Source organism: Pseudonaja textilis, chromosome 2 (genome assembly GCF_049901715.1).
Source record: "Pseudonaja textilis isolate UNSWEBS1 chromosome 2, rPseTex1.2, whole genome shotgun sequence".
NCBI classification, from domain to species: Eukaryota; Metazoa; Chordata; class Lepidosauria; order Squamata; family Elapidae; genus Pseudonaja; species Pseudonaja textilis.
The window spans coordinates 43505079-43518117 of NC_141991.1; the positions used below are offsets into that span (position 1 = coordinate 43505079).

At 40.6% G+C, this 13039-nt stretch overlaps 1 protein-coding gene across 1 annotated transcript in view; it reads left to right on the forward strand.

The window, feature by feature from the left end:
• The first annotated feature begins 2612 nt into the window (after positions 1 to 2612).
• GRIP2 (glutamate receptor interacting protein 2) overlaps positions 2613 to 13039 on the forward strand; it is a 494881-nt gene continuing 484454 nt past the window's right edge. The window contains exon 1 of the mRNA XM_087923753.1: positions 2613 to 2712. Coding sequence (XP_087779879.1) covers positions 2658 to 2712 — 55 coding nt within the window. The 5' untranslated portion in view covers positions 2613 to 2657. The remainder of the gene's footprint in view (positions 2713 to 13039) is intronic.

Sequence of the window (13039 nt, forward strand, 5' to 3'; positions counted from 1 at the left end):
GGAAACGTGTTACAGTTTAAAGGCAGGGCATGATATGCATGCAGAAGATTCCTGCTAAAATTTGGAAAGACCATATAAAACTTTAAAGAGTAGCTACCAATCAATGCCAACAATACAGAGCTGGATTAACTATTAGTCTCAATCTCTATAAGGTAGTTTCATGGGGTTCTGTGGACAATAGTTATAATGAGGAGAAATTCTTGAGCCAGCTCTCCAAAATCTCCAATTTAGTTTTCTAAGTCACATTATCATAAAATTATACTAGAACCATATGAACTGCATCTCATCTCATTTCCTTTTCAATTGAAACAAATCACAATTCTTTCCACTTATGCCCTTGCCCAATTCTCCCACCTACCTTTTGGAATCCAGCCCTGGGTATATCCTTCAGCTGAAAACAGCTTGCACATCCTTTAAATAAGATGCTATTGTGACAGTTCTATCTAGCAAAGGAACATCAACTTAGAACATTTGTTTGTTTTTACAAAAATAATCAGTTTTCACGTTTGGATTCTAATAGGTTGTTATAATACTGAATTTTGGTGAAACCTTTCCTGATGGAGGGTGCTTATAGAAATCAACCAATGAATTAGCTAAACCATGCAGGGTCATTTCTGCAAGGCATGTCCTCTTTAAATCTGGATGGCGCAGACTAGTCAAATGCTACTGGTCCTGCCTGCTTCCAGATTAGACAGAATACCTTTCAGCACTTGTAACAGTTTAACTTGAAATTCCACAATTACTGTGTAGTCCCTGTATTGAACAGAACCTTCACACACCAAGAATATATGATCATTATTTCTGCTTCTTTGTTTCCTTCTGTGCTGGGAGGGGGCAGAGAAGGGAGCCTTCAACACCTCTACAGGAGCACCAGATGGGGAAGACTGATTAATGATGTTCCCTTGATTTGGCTGAGAGGGGAAAGAAAACAAAACCTACACCAGCATTGTGGATCATGACAGAGGTTATCTCTCCCTGTGTCAGAGGCATCAAGAATTTTGCCGTTAGACTGTGTGGGCTGTGTCATCTTTTAAAACGCTCCTAAACTGGAAGCTGTAGATGCTGCTTCCTTCTACCCTCAACCTCGCTCCAATGCAGAAACATGTCCTAATGACTGCTCCCAGCCTTCCCTCACTGGATGGGGTGAAGTGCCAACCCTCAAACAACCATCCCTATGGGCTGGGAATAATAGGCAGGCAGCAAGTGAGCCATCGCAGGAGAACAACATGGATTTTTTTTAGCCTTGCTAAGCGAAGGCCACAACTGCACTTCAGCTTCTTACAGACAAACCCAAAGGACCAGGAGTTCCCCTTCTGTGGGAGCTGGTCGGATAACAGCTTTTAAACATCACAGGTCGTCCTCGATTTATGACCCCAATTTCGGTTGTTAAGCCAGACATTTGTTAAGTGAGTTTTGCCTCCTTTGACGACCTTTCTTGCCACAGTTGTTAAGCGAATCATCACAGTTATTACCTAGTAATGAAGTTGTTCCGTGAACCTGGCTTCCCCACTGACTTTGCCGTGCAGAAGGTTGCAAAAGGTGATCCCATGATCCTGGGGCCATCATAATACCAAGCAGGCCAGTTGCCAAGCTTCTGAATTTACATCACGTGACCAAGGAATACTGCAGCGGTCATAAGTGTGACAAATGGTCACAAGTCACTTTTTTGTGGTGCCTTTGTTAACTTCGAGCGGGTTGCTAAACGGACTGTGGTAAGTCGAGGACTACCCGCCTTTTTACAAAAGAGAGAGAGAAAGACCCTGGGGAGAGGGAAGGCACACTCCTTCTTGCCTTTTACCCCAGGGAGGCAAAAGAACCCAGCACGTGTGGAGTTCGCAACTCGGATTACACATCCCCCTCCCTCAACAACTCATTCAGACGAACCGGGGCTGTTCCGGTAATACCCAGTCCGAGATTGTGAGATTGTATTACCTCACACCGTTCCCGCAAAGCGTGGGCGGGAGGAGGGCGCGGGATTGAACTCGGAGAACCTCCTGCCACTCAACCCCAACCCCATCAACCCTCCAACCCGGGATCGCCGGGCGTCGGAACCCCGCTCTGATCAGAGGAAGGCTAGTCTTGCAGAGGCAGAACCAAGCCAAGGCTCCCCGTCCCCTCCCGCGGCTCCCCTGGCTCCTGCGGCTACTTAGTACGATCCCTCCCCTCCGGCGCCCCGCGGCCAACCGCAGCTCCCGTGGCCGTCTATCTAATCCTATCTCCGTGCCCCAGGGCAGGCGAAAGAGAGACTTCGCGCAACAAACCGGGGAGAGCCTCCCGTCTCGCGCAGCAGTGAGCTCGGTCTGCCGGCTTCGCGCCTTCCTCCTCGCCGCCTCGGCCAGCCCCCTCCGCTTGCCCTCCTCCCCCCCACCCGCACCTCCTTGCTTTCCTACCGGTCCAAAACACAGATGGAGCACGCGGCGGCCGCCAACGCTTAGCCGACTGGCTCCGCAGGCAGCCTCGCTTCCCTAGCTGCCTCCGTCTGCCCCTGCACTTCTGGCCTGGCGAGGTGGCGGGTGGGGGGAGCGGGGAGGGGGGGGAAAGGAAAATAAAAAGCGGGGAGGGGGTGGGGGTGAGAGCTGTCTGCTCAAGCCTTCCCCGGGAGGAAGAGCCCTCCGACCCTTCTCCACGCCGTTTGGCGGGTTGACCCCCCTGCCGGGATGCCGGGCTGGAGGAAGAATCTAACCCTGTGCCTGCAGAGGATGCAGGAAGAAGGTAAGGGGGAAGGGGGGCTCGGCGGAGCCCCTCCGGGGCAAACCCACCCGCCGGAGGGCATGCGTGAAAGTGCTTTGAAGCTGAGCGGGGCGGAGAGGTGTGGATATGTGTGTTTCTTGAGGGGGGGGCGATTGAGGATGCCGAGAAGAAGGACGGCGAGTGGGTGGGAAGAAAGAGGGCGCCTGCATTGGTCTGTTGGGCTTGGGCCTGGGGCACGCTTTGAAAAAAATGCAGGCTGGTGTTGAGGCTGCTGGATAATTTATTTACTTCCAGGGGACGTAAGACAGCAGGTCTTAACGTTAAGTGAGCAAGAGAAGTCACCTCAAAACAAAACAAAAAAACAACGGCTGGCCAAAATTGTACCTTTATTTGATTCTTTGAGTGAACGGATGGGGCTCTTTGGGATTTAACAGTGGTTTGTTTGCCCGCTTGTCAAGAATGGGAATGGAATTTGGCAAGTGAATCGGGCACAAATGAAAGAGGAAAGGCAGCCGGGCCAGGCAGCAATTAGGTTGCCAGGGATGAGTTTCTGCAGTGGATTATTAAGGTTCTTGTGAAATGTCACTATAATGGCCCTTATAAGGTTTCCTTACTTGCTGATGAATAGTTCTCTGAGTTAGGAGAGAAAGAGAGACAGGGTTGGTGTGATCCGCAGAGAGGGATGTCAAATTAAGGCTGCACCAGCAGGCTCATAAAAGTTTGAGGAAATGTCCCACCAGGTGGCAGAATGTGAAGGAGATTGAAAACCTTGCACCAGAGTTGAATTTTCTTCCTGTGTTTAAGAGTGATATGAAGGTAGACTGGAGTAAGGAATGTACTTGGCTTTGGAGATTAATTGACAATGCCTCCAATGTTGATCTCTTCTGTTTTTATATACCTGTGGGCAAAGTGTGTTGTTCTTTTGCCTTGATGTGGCTGAAGGTCCTATTGCTAATGCATCTTATTCTTGCTACCAACAGTGTTCCAAAATGTCAACGAAGCTACAGGACTATATTAAGCAAATAAATTGCTCTTGCTAGTCACAAATTCCAGATTGTGTTTTCAACTTTCTATATACTATGAGATAGATATCATATCTGTAAATAAATGATTTTAAGTATTTAGGTTTCTGCCAGTGTTCTTTTGTTACTGTGTGGTGTTGTTTTAGCATCGTTTGATCATTGTGTTTTCAACTGGCAATTCAGATATTTTATGGAATGGGATTGTTAATGTTGTTCAAAGATTAACAATCTTACTTTCCTTACTGGTTTTAAAATTATTGTACATTGTTTCCAGGGTCATATTACAACTAAACCTACTATCTTTGATGGCACATGCAAGAGATACACATTAGTAATTCTGAACCATTGACTGAACTCATAGTTTTGTCATATTTTTGTGCCTTCCCTAGCAAGTTACACTCCTTTGCTTTCTTCTTCTTTATTGAACTTTTTTCTATAAGTTTATAAAAAAAAATTCTCATTGGGGAGATTTATACATGTTGCATATATATGCACCCAGGTTTATACAAGATGGGCTTGATAGGCAAAACATAAGAATTCATTTCTATTGGAGTGAAAATGCACTACAGAATTCTTCTCTGATTGTTAGAAATATTGAACTGAAGAAATAGAAGAGCAGCTTATTTGATTCTCAACCTCTGAGAATATGATAGAAACATCATATTGTGATATTGTGAATATGATAGAGACATAGAGAATATGATAGAAACATTCCACTGCTAAACTCTGTCGAACTATCGCTTGCCTGGCTTTGATTTTTTTTGTGAAACTTTGATGATGAGGCTCTATACTCCCTACTGTAAGAGAGAGGGAATAAAATTTGGGTTAAAGAAATCACAGAGCTGATAAAACATGGCAATTTCTATATGATTATCTCTATTTCACTTGAGAATATTGACAATAAAAGAACATGTTAACATTTAGCCAAATTTCTTATCATTTCTAATATATAACTGTATGAAACACCAATGAGAGATTTCATGCACAATAAGTTCCTGAACTTAGAGGCTCATTAAGATTCCCTGGGAATTAAAAAGCAATCTGGTCAGTGTTTAGGCGATAAACTGATGTGCTGAATATCTTGTAGTGTGTGTGAATTGGACTCAATTCAATTTGAACATTCAGATCAATTTAGAATATTGATCTAATTCTGAGTCCAATTAGATTCAGAGTGATTGGATTACATACAGGCATGGAAAACAAATTAGTCTGAATCAATTGGAATGAATGTGGAGCATAAGATATAGTCTGGCATAGTAATAGAGAAGGGATTTCCCTTCTCATCTTCTAAATTACTGTTTCCCCTCTATTTTCTCTCTCTTTTTTCACAAAGAACAAAAACACTAAGCAATAATATTCCTGTACAACAGACCATGACAGTGTTTTTCTACTGGGAAAACAAGAGGCAGCTCATCAAATATCACACTGCATTTGGACTCTCAGAAAACTTTACAATAGTATTGTGAACTCTTTAATATTAAGAGAGAAACTGGACTTGATATAGTTCTTCCCAAATTTTTTTTGTGTGTGTAGGTTTTTTTTTTGCCTGTTCATGTTCTCTTGGTATAATTCAGAAAGCATGACCTTTCCAGTTTAATGAACCAGGATTTGGAGAAATAAGACTTTTTAGGTTACTGATAGTAATTTCTCATTCTGACTTTATTGATCATGTGCATAGTGCAATATGACTTTGGATTTCATCCACCTAATAGTAGCAAAGCTACCTATTTTATTTCGTTTTGAAGTAGGATGGACCAAGCAGAATACAATGGTCATTAGGTGTCAGACAAGTTTAGGCACAATATTTTGCATTCATAGATAAGTTCTTAGAGTTATTTATCAGGGTTCATTCACAAGAAAATGTTGCAATTTCCCAGCTGTACACATTCAGTAAGAGGGATTCTGCTTTGCCTCAAGATTAATTTCAAATATATTATTGATGAAGATAAGGCCTTGTCCACCTTGTACAGTGTAGCATTTTAGAATAGGGAAGTATGTTTGGGGCTCCGTGACTACCCTGGATCTTCTGATAGCATGTTGAGGTTTTACTCTAAAAGTAGATGAGATAAGGACAAAGCAATGGGTGAAGGGGGAGAAAAGATGAATTTGATTTACTCCAGTGTTAACAGTATTATGTTAAATTGATTAAATATAATATGGATAATTATTCCCCAATAGTAAATATAGGAAATAAATTCCATCCAATAACAAATATGTGAGAAATATATTCCAGTAAATATGTCGGTAGGAACAAGAAGGATGTTGAGAGGCTGTTATTGCTAGGAAGATAGCAGTCTGAACTGTCTGATTCCATAAGAGACCACTGCCTTCAAAGCAAAAAAGTGTATCTCCTTAAGTCACTGCCTTAAAAATGTCCTGCAAGGCAAGTCAATTTTATTAACACCCTCATCCTGCCTCCTTTGTTTTACAGTCATAAAGTTGAGGTTTAGGAACCTGTTCAAGGCAGAGAAAAGATTTAGGATTATTGTTCACCCTTGTAGCTACTCAGCTGCAATAGCTCTTAGGAGGTTGCATGCATGAAATATGCAGATGCAATTTTTCATTCTGGAAAACATTCAGGCTTTGATTGGTCAATGCAAGATGCTTTATAACGACTGGCCCTAGTTTCTGCTGAGCAGGTTAGTATCTGGGCACCGGACATACATGCATTATGCTTCTGCACATCATTCTTATGAGTATTGAACAATGTACCTATCCATCCTTTTCCAATCAAACATTTAGGACAACCCTGTGATTATTTCACTGAAGAGAAAGAAAGGAAGGAATGTATATTTTGTGTTATTCAGCATTCATGCCCCCACCCCCCACCCCTTTAAGGGGAAAAAAAGGAGGAGAGCAATTTCTTAAGTTTGTGAATAACTTTCTCTGCATGAATCAGCTGGAAAAGAAGAGTGCCAGAGTGCTCAAAGGCAGAGATAGCACAGGCTAGGATTGGTGCTGCATTGTGCCTTTCCTTTTGCTGTGCTTCTCCAGTTTATATTGCTCTGTGATGGTTACCTAGGAAACAGATGTAGGAGTATACAATGGAATTTCATTGGCTGCATCATTAGACTGACTGTGAGATTTGTGGGCCGAATTGAAAGTCCGAGCAAGTGAAGCCTTGAGATTGTTTTGAGTTGTAAGTCAAAACAGTGCTGCTCAATCTTCAATCTACCTGCTTGATTTTTTAAAAATACAAACCATGTCATACATTAAGAGATTAGATTATAATGAGAGAACTTCAGGTGAATTAAGTGCTTATTAAAACAGGTTCCAGGCTTGGTTCTGACAGAAAATTGCTTATCAGTTAAAATTTTTTAAAACTAATTCTAATATTAAAGACTACTCTGAGTTGGATCCCAGTAATTCCCAATGCCTGCTCCTGTTATTTATACATTTCTTTAATTACATCTTAATGTTTATTTATTTTTATGTAAGATGTTATTCATTAAAGGAATTTAACGTGTGAGCAGTTGCTGCAAATTAAAATAATACTGCAGACTTCCTGGAAAATTTGGGTTGAAGGAAGATTCAGTCTTGTTAACATTTTGTAGAGATCTTAAACATTTTAACATAAAAAGAGCCATGTTGAATCACAGCAAAATTCTTTTTAATTCAGCCTCCCTTTTCCTCAATAGGCAACACATGCCTCTTGGGAAGTTCACAAGAAGGTTATGAACGAGAACAGCAATATCATATGGATGCTTCTCAGACATTTGATTACTGGAATCAATCTCATTCCAAAAACATTTAAGGTAGTAACCATCAATATATCTTGGAGTGTCAGTACTGTTGTCCATATATATGCTTCTAATATATGAAGAAGTAATTACATTGGTTTTTCACGAATTCTCCACATTCAGCTTCATTGACTGGCTACAGATTCTATTTATTTTGTGCTAGATATCTCCAACAGCTCAAGACAATGTACACTGGAATCATTCATCCTTTATACTAGCAGCAACAACTCTGTGAGGTAGGTTGGTCTAAGAGTATAATTGACCCAGTGCCACACCATGTGTTTCCATGAGTGAGCGCCAGTTTGATGTGGCGGTTAGAAATTGTGAGTTGAAATCCTGCCTTGGACATGAGGTTAATTGGGCAACCTTGGGCCAGTCACTCTCTCTCAGCTCTAGGAAGGGGGCAAGGACAAGTTACTTCTGAAAACTTGCAAAAAATATGCAGGGACTTGTCTAGGTAGTCAACACTGACTTGAAGGTGCATGTGCACAAGCACATACATGTGCCCACATACATAGAGCTCCTAAAGCATCATACCATACCATTTTTACTACAGAATTTGAAAAGCATTTCTCACTTTATCATGTCTACACCAAGGAAAATTGTATTACATGACTAATAAATGCAATGTTTGGGTAAAGTCTTATAAAATATCATATACTATGTTGCCTTGTAGTCAAGGATAATGTCTAGCCACATAATTATTACAGGCTAAACTGGATTATGGTTATGATAAATCTAATCTGATAAATAAGCAAAGCTTTTGGGTAGATTATAAACATTTAATGTTTCTTTAAAAAGTAAAAACAGTAAAATAATAAAAGCAGTAAAAATGGCGTCTGAGTGACAGCACTGCTTAGGATTTTGCCAGGACCCCTAGCCAGGCTATGCTGTAATGAATCATAATACTGTATCATTTTGAAATTCTCCTGGAAAATCTAAAGTTGGTGGGCTAGATGGACATGGCAGAGTAAGTGAGGAAGAAAAAAGAAGAACTTGATGAATTAATGTTAGAGGAATTATTATTCACTGTAATTTTTTGGAGTGGGGGGTATTTAACATACTAATTAGAATGTGACATTATTGGTTGAGTCTTGCTCTGCTGGTTATGAAGGCTATAGGTTAGGGATGTCAAACTCGCGGCCCTTGGGCCGGATGCATCATGAGCTGGCCATGCCCACTCCTGGTTTAGCAAAGGAGAAAAAAGTCATGATACATCATGTGACGACAATGTGACACTGCAAGTTTGATACCCCTACTATAGGTGAAAGAAGATAGTATATTCAGGACGATAGTTTCTTTGATTGCATGGAAGGTACATTCTGAAGGAGGGATAGGCTATTAGTAAGTGCTGAGCCAGGAAGGTGGTATCTAAGGGGACAAGTACATGTAATGGAATGTATTAATCATTTTGAGGAAAGAGAAGAAGAGATGCTACCTAGGAAAGAATAAGACAAGAGAGGCAGGATTCTTCAATCACTTAATAGTCACAGAAAGAAACTGAGAAAGGACATGCCTTAATGGATCAGGCAACTAAAATTGGTGGGCAGGAAGTTTGTACTTTCAGTTTTGCAAGGTTCTATTAATGTAGCCTTACAATAAAGTAGAATTAGATCATCTAATTATGTTTCCTGTCTACTTTATATGGGAGGGCCAACAGCATTTAAGGGTCAAGAGAGTTTGCCTATCCCTCTGCGGTGCTTTGTTTCCAACATAGGGGAAACACTCTTGCATTTTCATTTTTCTCCTGTTGAATTCTGGGTAATTACTGACTAAACCATCTTCTGGGTGATTTGATTCCAAATAGTAAGGTAGAGTGGTTTGTGTAATAGAGATCTGAAATATGGATGATACGATCTAGGTCTCCCTTCCAGGCCTAAGATACGAAAGGCTAAGAGTTTAGAGCATGCTTGACTAGAGCTAAGAAAGCAAGGTAAGATGGGAATTCTGCTGGTGTTCTATGATCTGTTGTACCCCGAGTGACTGCCAAACAGTTTCTCTGCCTGGAATGATATTGGAGGTTGTATTGTGAGTCTTGTATTGTGAGTCTACTTTATTCATGCAGTCTTAGTTCCTGATCTGATCTGAAAGACAATACAATCTTTCAGAACTGGTCAGGAATGCATGACCACCACAACACCCTGGACCTGTCTCAGACATTTGCCCTCACTTAGCCAGTAGTTTATCCTCTAGACTAGGTCTTTGGCAATGATAATGATGATCTTTGGTTGGGGAGACAGAAGTGATTCCTTTGTCATGGATAGCTCACCATCTGGGTTTTGCAGTGTTTGGGTTCATCCCTTCCTTACAGTGGCACTGGCCAGTTCTGAAGGGCTACACCTACATCTTCTAAATCTGGTAGAATTCCAAAATCTGTTTGATGGTGCACTGAACCTTTGAATAATGTCTTGTGGACTGACTAGAATTGGCTCCCAAGCCACATCTGTCTATATAGTTGAATTATAGAATTTATTTTAATTTTATTCACAGGCTAGAGTCACTTATTGAGATGGACAGTCATACAAATGGAGGGAGGGAAGGACGGAGGGAGGAAGGAAGGAAGGAAGGAAGGAAGGAAGGAAGGAAGGAATTTTGTGCACCAGGAAGGAAAATTGCCTGGAAACAACTACTATATTGCTAATGTTTTTCCCTCCTTGAAACAGTTCAGTTCTTTTTTTCATTGTGTGTTTTAAGAAGAGTCCAAAAATCCATTTTGTATCATAACTTTTCAGCATAGAAGCAATAATTTAATCTGCTGCCAGATTTCTAGTGGTGATGCCATGTATTCTGGGTTGTTCTTTGATTACTTATTGTTTGATGCTGTGATATTGTATATTTTATGATTTTTGTCTTGTTTTATGATGCTGTTCTTTTTGTCTCAGAGTATCTCTTCAGGGTTCTGATTGTTATTTATTGAAATAGTTGCTAAGGGCTGGCTTTATGTGAAGTATATAAATGAGCAACATAAATGTAAGGTATTTATTTAATTGTTTAGGGAAGCCATATAAAATCCAGTATTCCAGTGGAGAGGAGGAACTTGCATGTTTTCTCATGCCAAAATAAAATAAAATAATTCAATAATTAAATTATGCAATTAAAAATTAGCATAGTCAATCACAATACTGATCCCCTTTTCTTCCTCCATGTTCCTTTCTGGAGTTTGTTTCTGCAGAGATCCTGGGCACAAATATATCAAAATTTGTAGGCACTAGGAGTCATTGTGTTTTTCCAACTGTAAAAGTGTAAATACCCTTTAGTTTTCCTTCAGGTCTTCTAAAATTCTGTTTCAGTTCTTCTGTCTTCAGAATATGTCAGAATAAGGCTAGTCCATATCTAGATTTAGGATTCTGCCAATTTCAGGGCAAGTTCTATATTATTTACATATTGATGACACATATACTTTCTACACTGTTTGTGTAGATATTATATGAAAATTTTAGTTGTAATAAATATGTCTGTATAACAGTTCACATTCTAGTATTTGGGTTTAACAGGTTTGGTTGATCAGCTGCTTGTTCATTCAGCAACTTTAATGACTTCTTTTTATCGCTTACCCTGAAGGCTCACCTGGGTGTTATAAAGTAGCACATTACTATTAGCATGCCAGCCAATAATTAGCTGGCTTGCTTTTAACCAACCAATCCATTAATTAAGTGAATCAAATAAATTGTACCATATCTCAACACAGGGGTTATATGGAGAACATTTATAAAGACTGTTTTCTCTTGATTGAATAGTATAGGATTGCTCAAATCGTGGGGGCTTAGTTTCTCTGTGTGCTTGTTTGTGTGTATGTGTACTGAATGCAATTTGTGGCTGAGGAGAAGCCAAGGGTTGGCTCATATATAGTAATAAGATGTAATTCCAATATATTTGCCCATATGTTGAACTGTATCCCTGTTACTGTGGAAAACAGTGATTCCGTAATGGGTTTGGGTACATATGTTGAGTATAGGATGGGCAGGGAAAATATGGTTGACAATTCCTTTGCCCTGGAGGAAGTTTATTGTGGGGTCTGATTTTTTTTAAATAGTAGGCCTTGATACAAAACTCATAAATACAGCATGAGTGAATCAGGTATGGAAGGGGTGCAGTTTACATGTAGGGGAGCACCAGTTATCTTAGGCTTGCTATGCCATTTGAGCCTTCACATGTTGAGACTGAAGTCTTGAGTAGGAGTTTTGTGAAGAATTTAGCAACTTTAAATCTGTAACATTCATCAGATTGTATTTCTTTATAAGGTTTCTGACACCCACAGAATTCAGACACTCATAGAGTAATTTGGAGTTGGGCAAGAGCAAAATAAAATGAATAAATAATATTTATTAAGCTACTGGTTTGAGATATATGGCTATTAAAATTGAATGAATGAGTGAATGAATGCATATAAGACATTAAATTTTAGCTGTAATGCTTTCTGTTCATTTGCTTAGGATGTTACTAATGTTAGAATGATAGTTATCATAATTTCCTGGGTTCTGATCCAGTTGTAATTTCTGGGTGATTTTCAAGGGAGCCCTATATAGACTACATATAGCGAAGTCCAATTGGGAAGTGATCAAGCAGTCAAGACTGGTCCAGGAACGTCTAGGGAAGTGCTGCTCCATTGATAGCTAAAGATAAACCTTACCAGACCCAGGATGGTGGAAACCCCAAAGCCACTCTATCTTGCTAATTGGTTAGTATTAGCAATTATTTAGTGTTACTATTGGATTCATTGCTCTGAGATTCTTCTCTACATAGTTCCTTGATACCGGCTTTCTGATGATGTTGTCCAAAATTTAGGAATTGGCATAGCAACTTTTCCTAGCAAAGTGCAAGTCATGTGGATTGTGGTTGCTAAAATTAACAAAACAAACAATAAGCTGCTAGATGGCTAAGAAGCATTCTCTTTTTTTAATTACACTCTGTCATCTATCTTTATTATTTTTTAAGTTCCAGCCCCTCATTTCCAGGGGTGGGCTGCTGGGGGTTCGCAGGGGTTCAGGAGAGCCCCTAGCTAAAATTCTGTGCAGGAGAACCTCCAAATCCCACTCTTGGCTGGCCCCACCCACCCCTCCCCTCCCAGGAGTCCTGATGTTTTGGATGCAGGTAAGTGCAGTGCTTGGCTTGGGGAGGGCAAAAAATGGGCCTCCAAAAAGTTTGGGAAGGCTGGAAATGGGCCTATTTCCCACTTCCATAGAGCCTCTAGAGCTCAGGGAGGCCTTTTTCGCCCTCCCAGAGGCTTGAGGAAAGCCTCCGGAGCCAGGGAGGGCAAAATTGCCCCCCCCTACTGTGGTGCAGGAGGGTGACTAGGCCACGCCCACCCAGCAACCGGGCAGAGAACTTGTTGCTAAAATTTTTAATTTAATTTCAGTACTGTGTATTGGCTTGGCTGAGAAAGAATCATTCACAGAACGGTTAAGGATGTACAGGCTACTGTTTGTTGTCAATTTTAATTATACAGGCCACTGCTGTTTGAATAAAGTGTTAAAATGGAGAATATGACCTTCAGTTACATATTCACTGTATGGTGTAGAATAACAATGGCTTAAAAGTCAAAGCTGGAATGTTTATTCATCAAAATGATAGGACAGCAAGAACAAA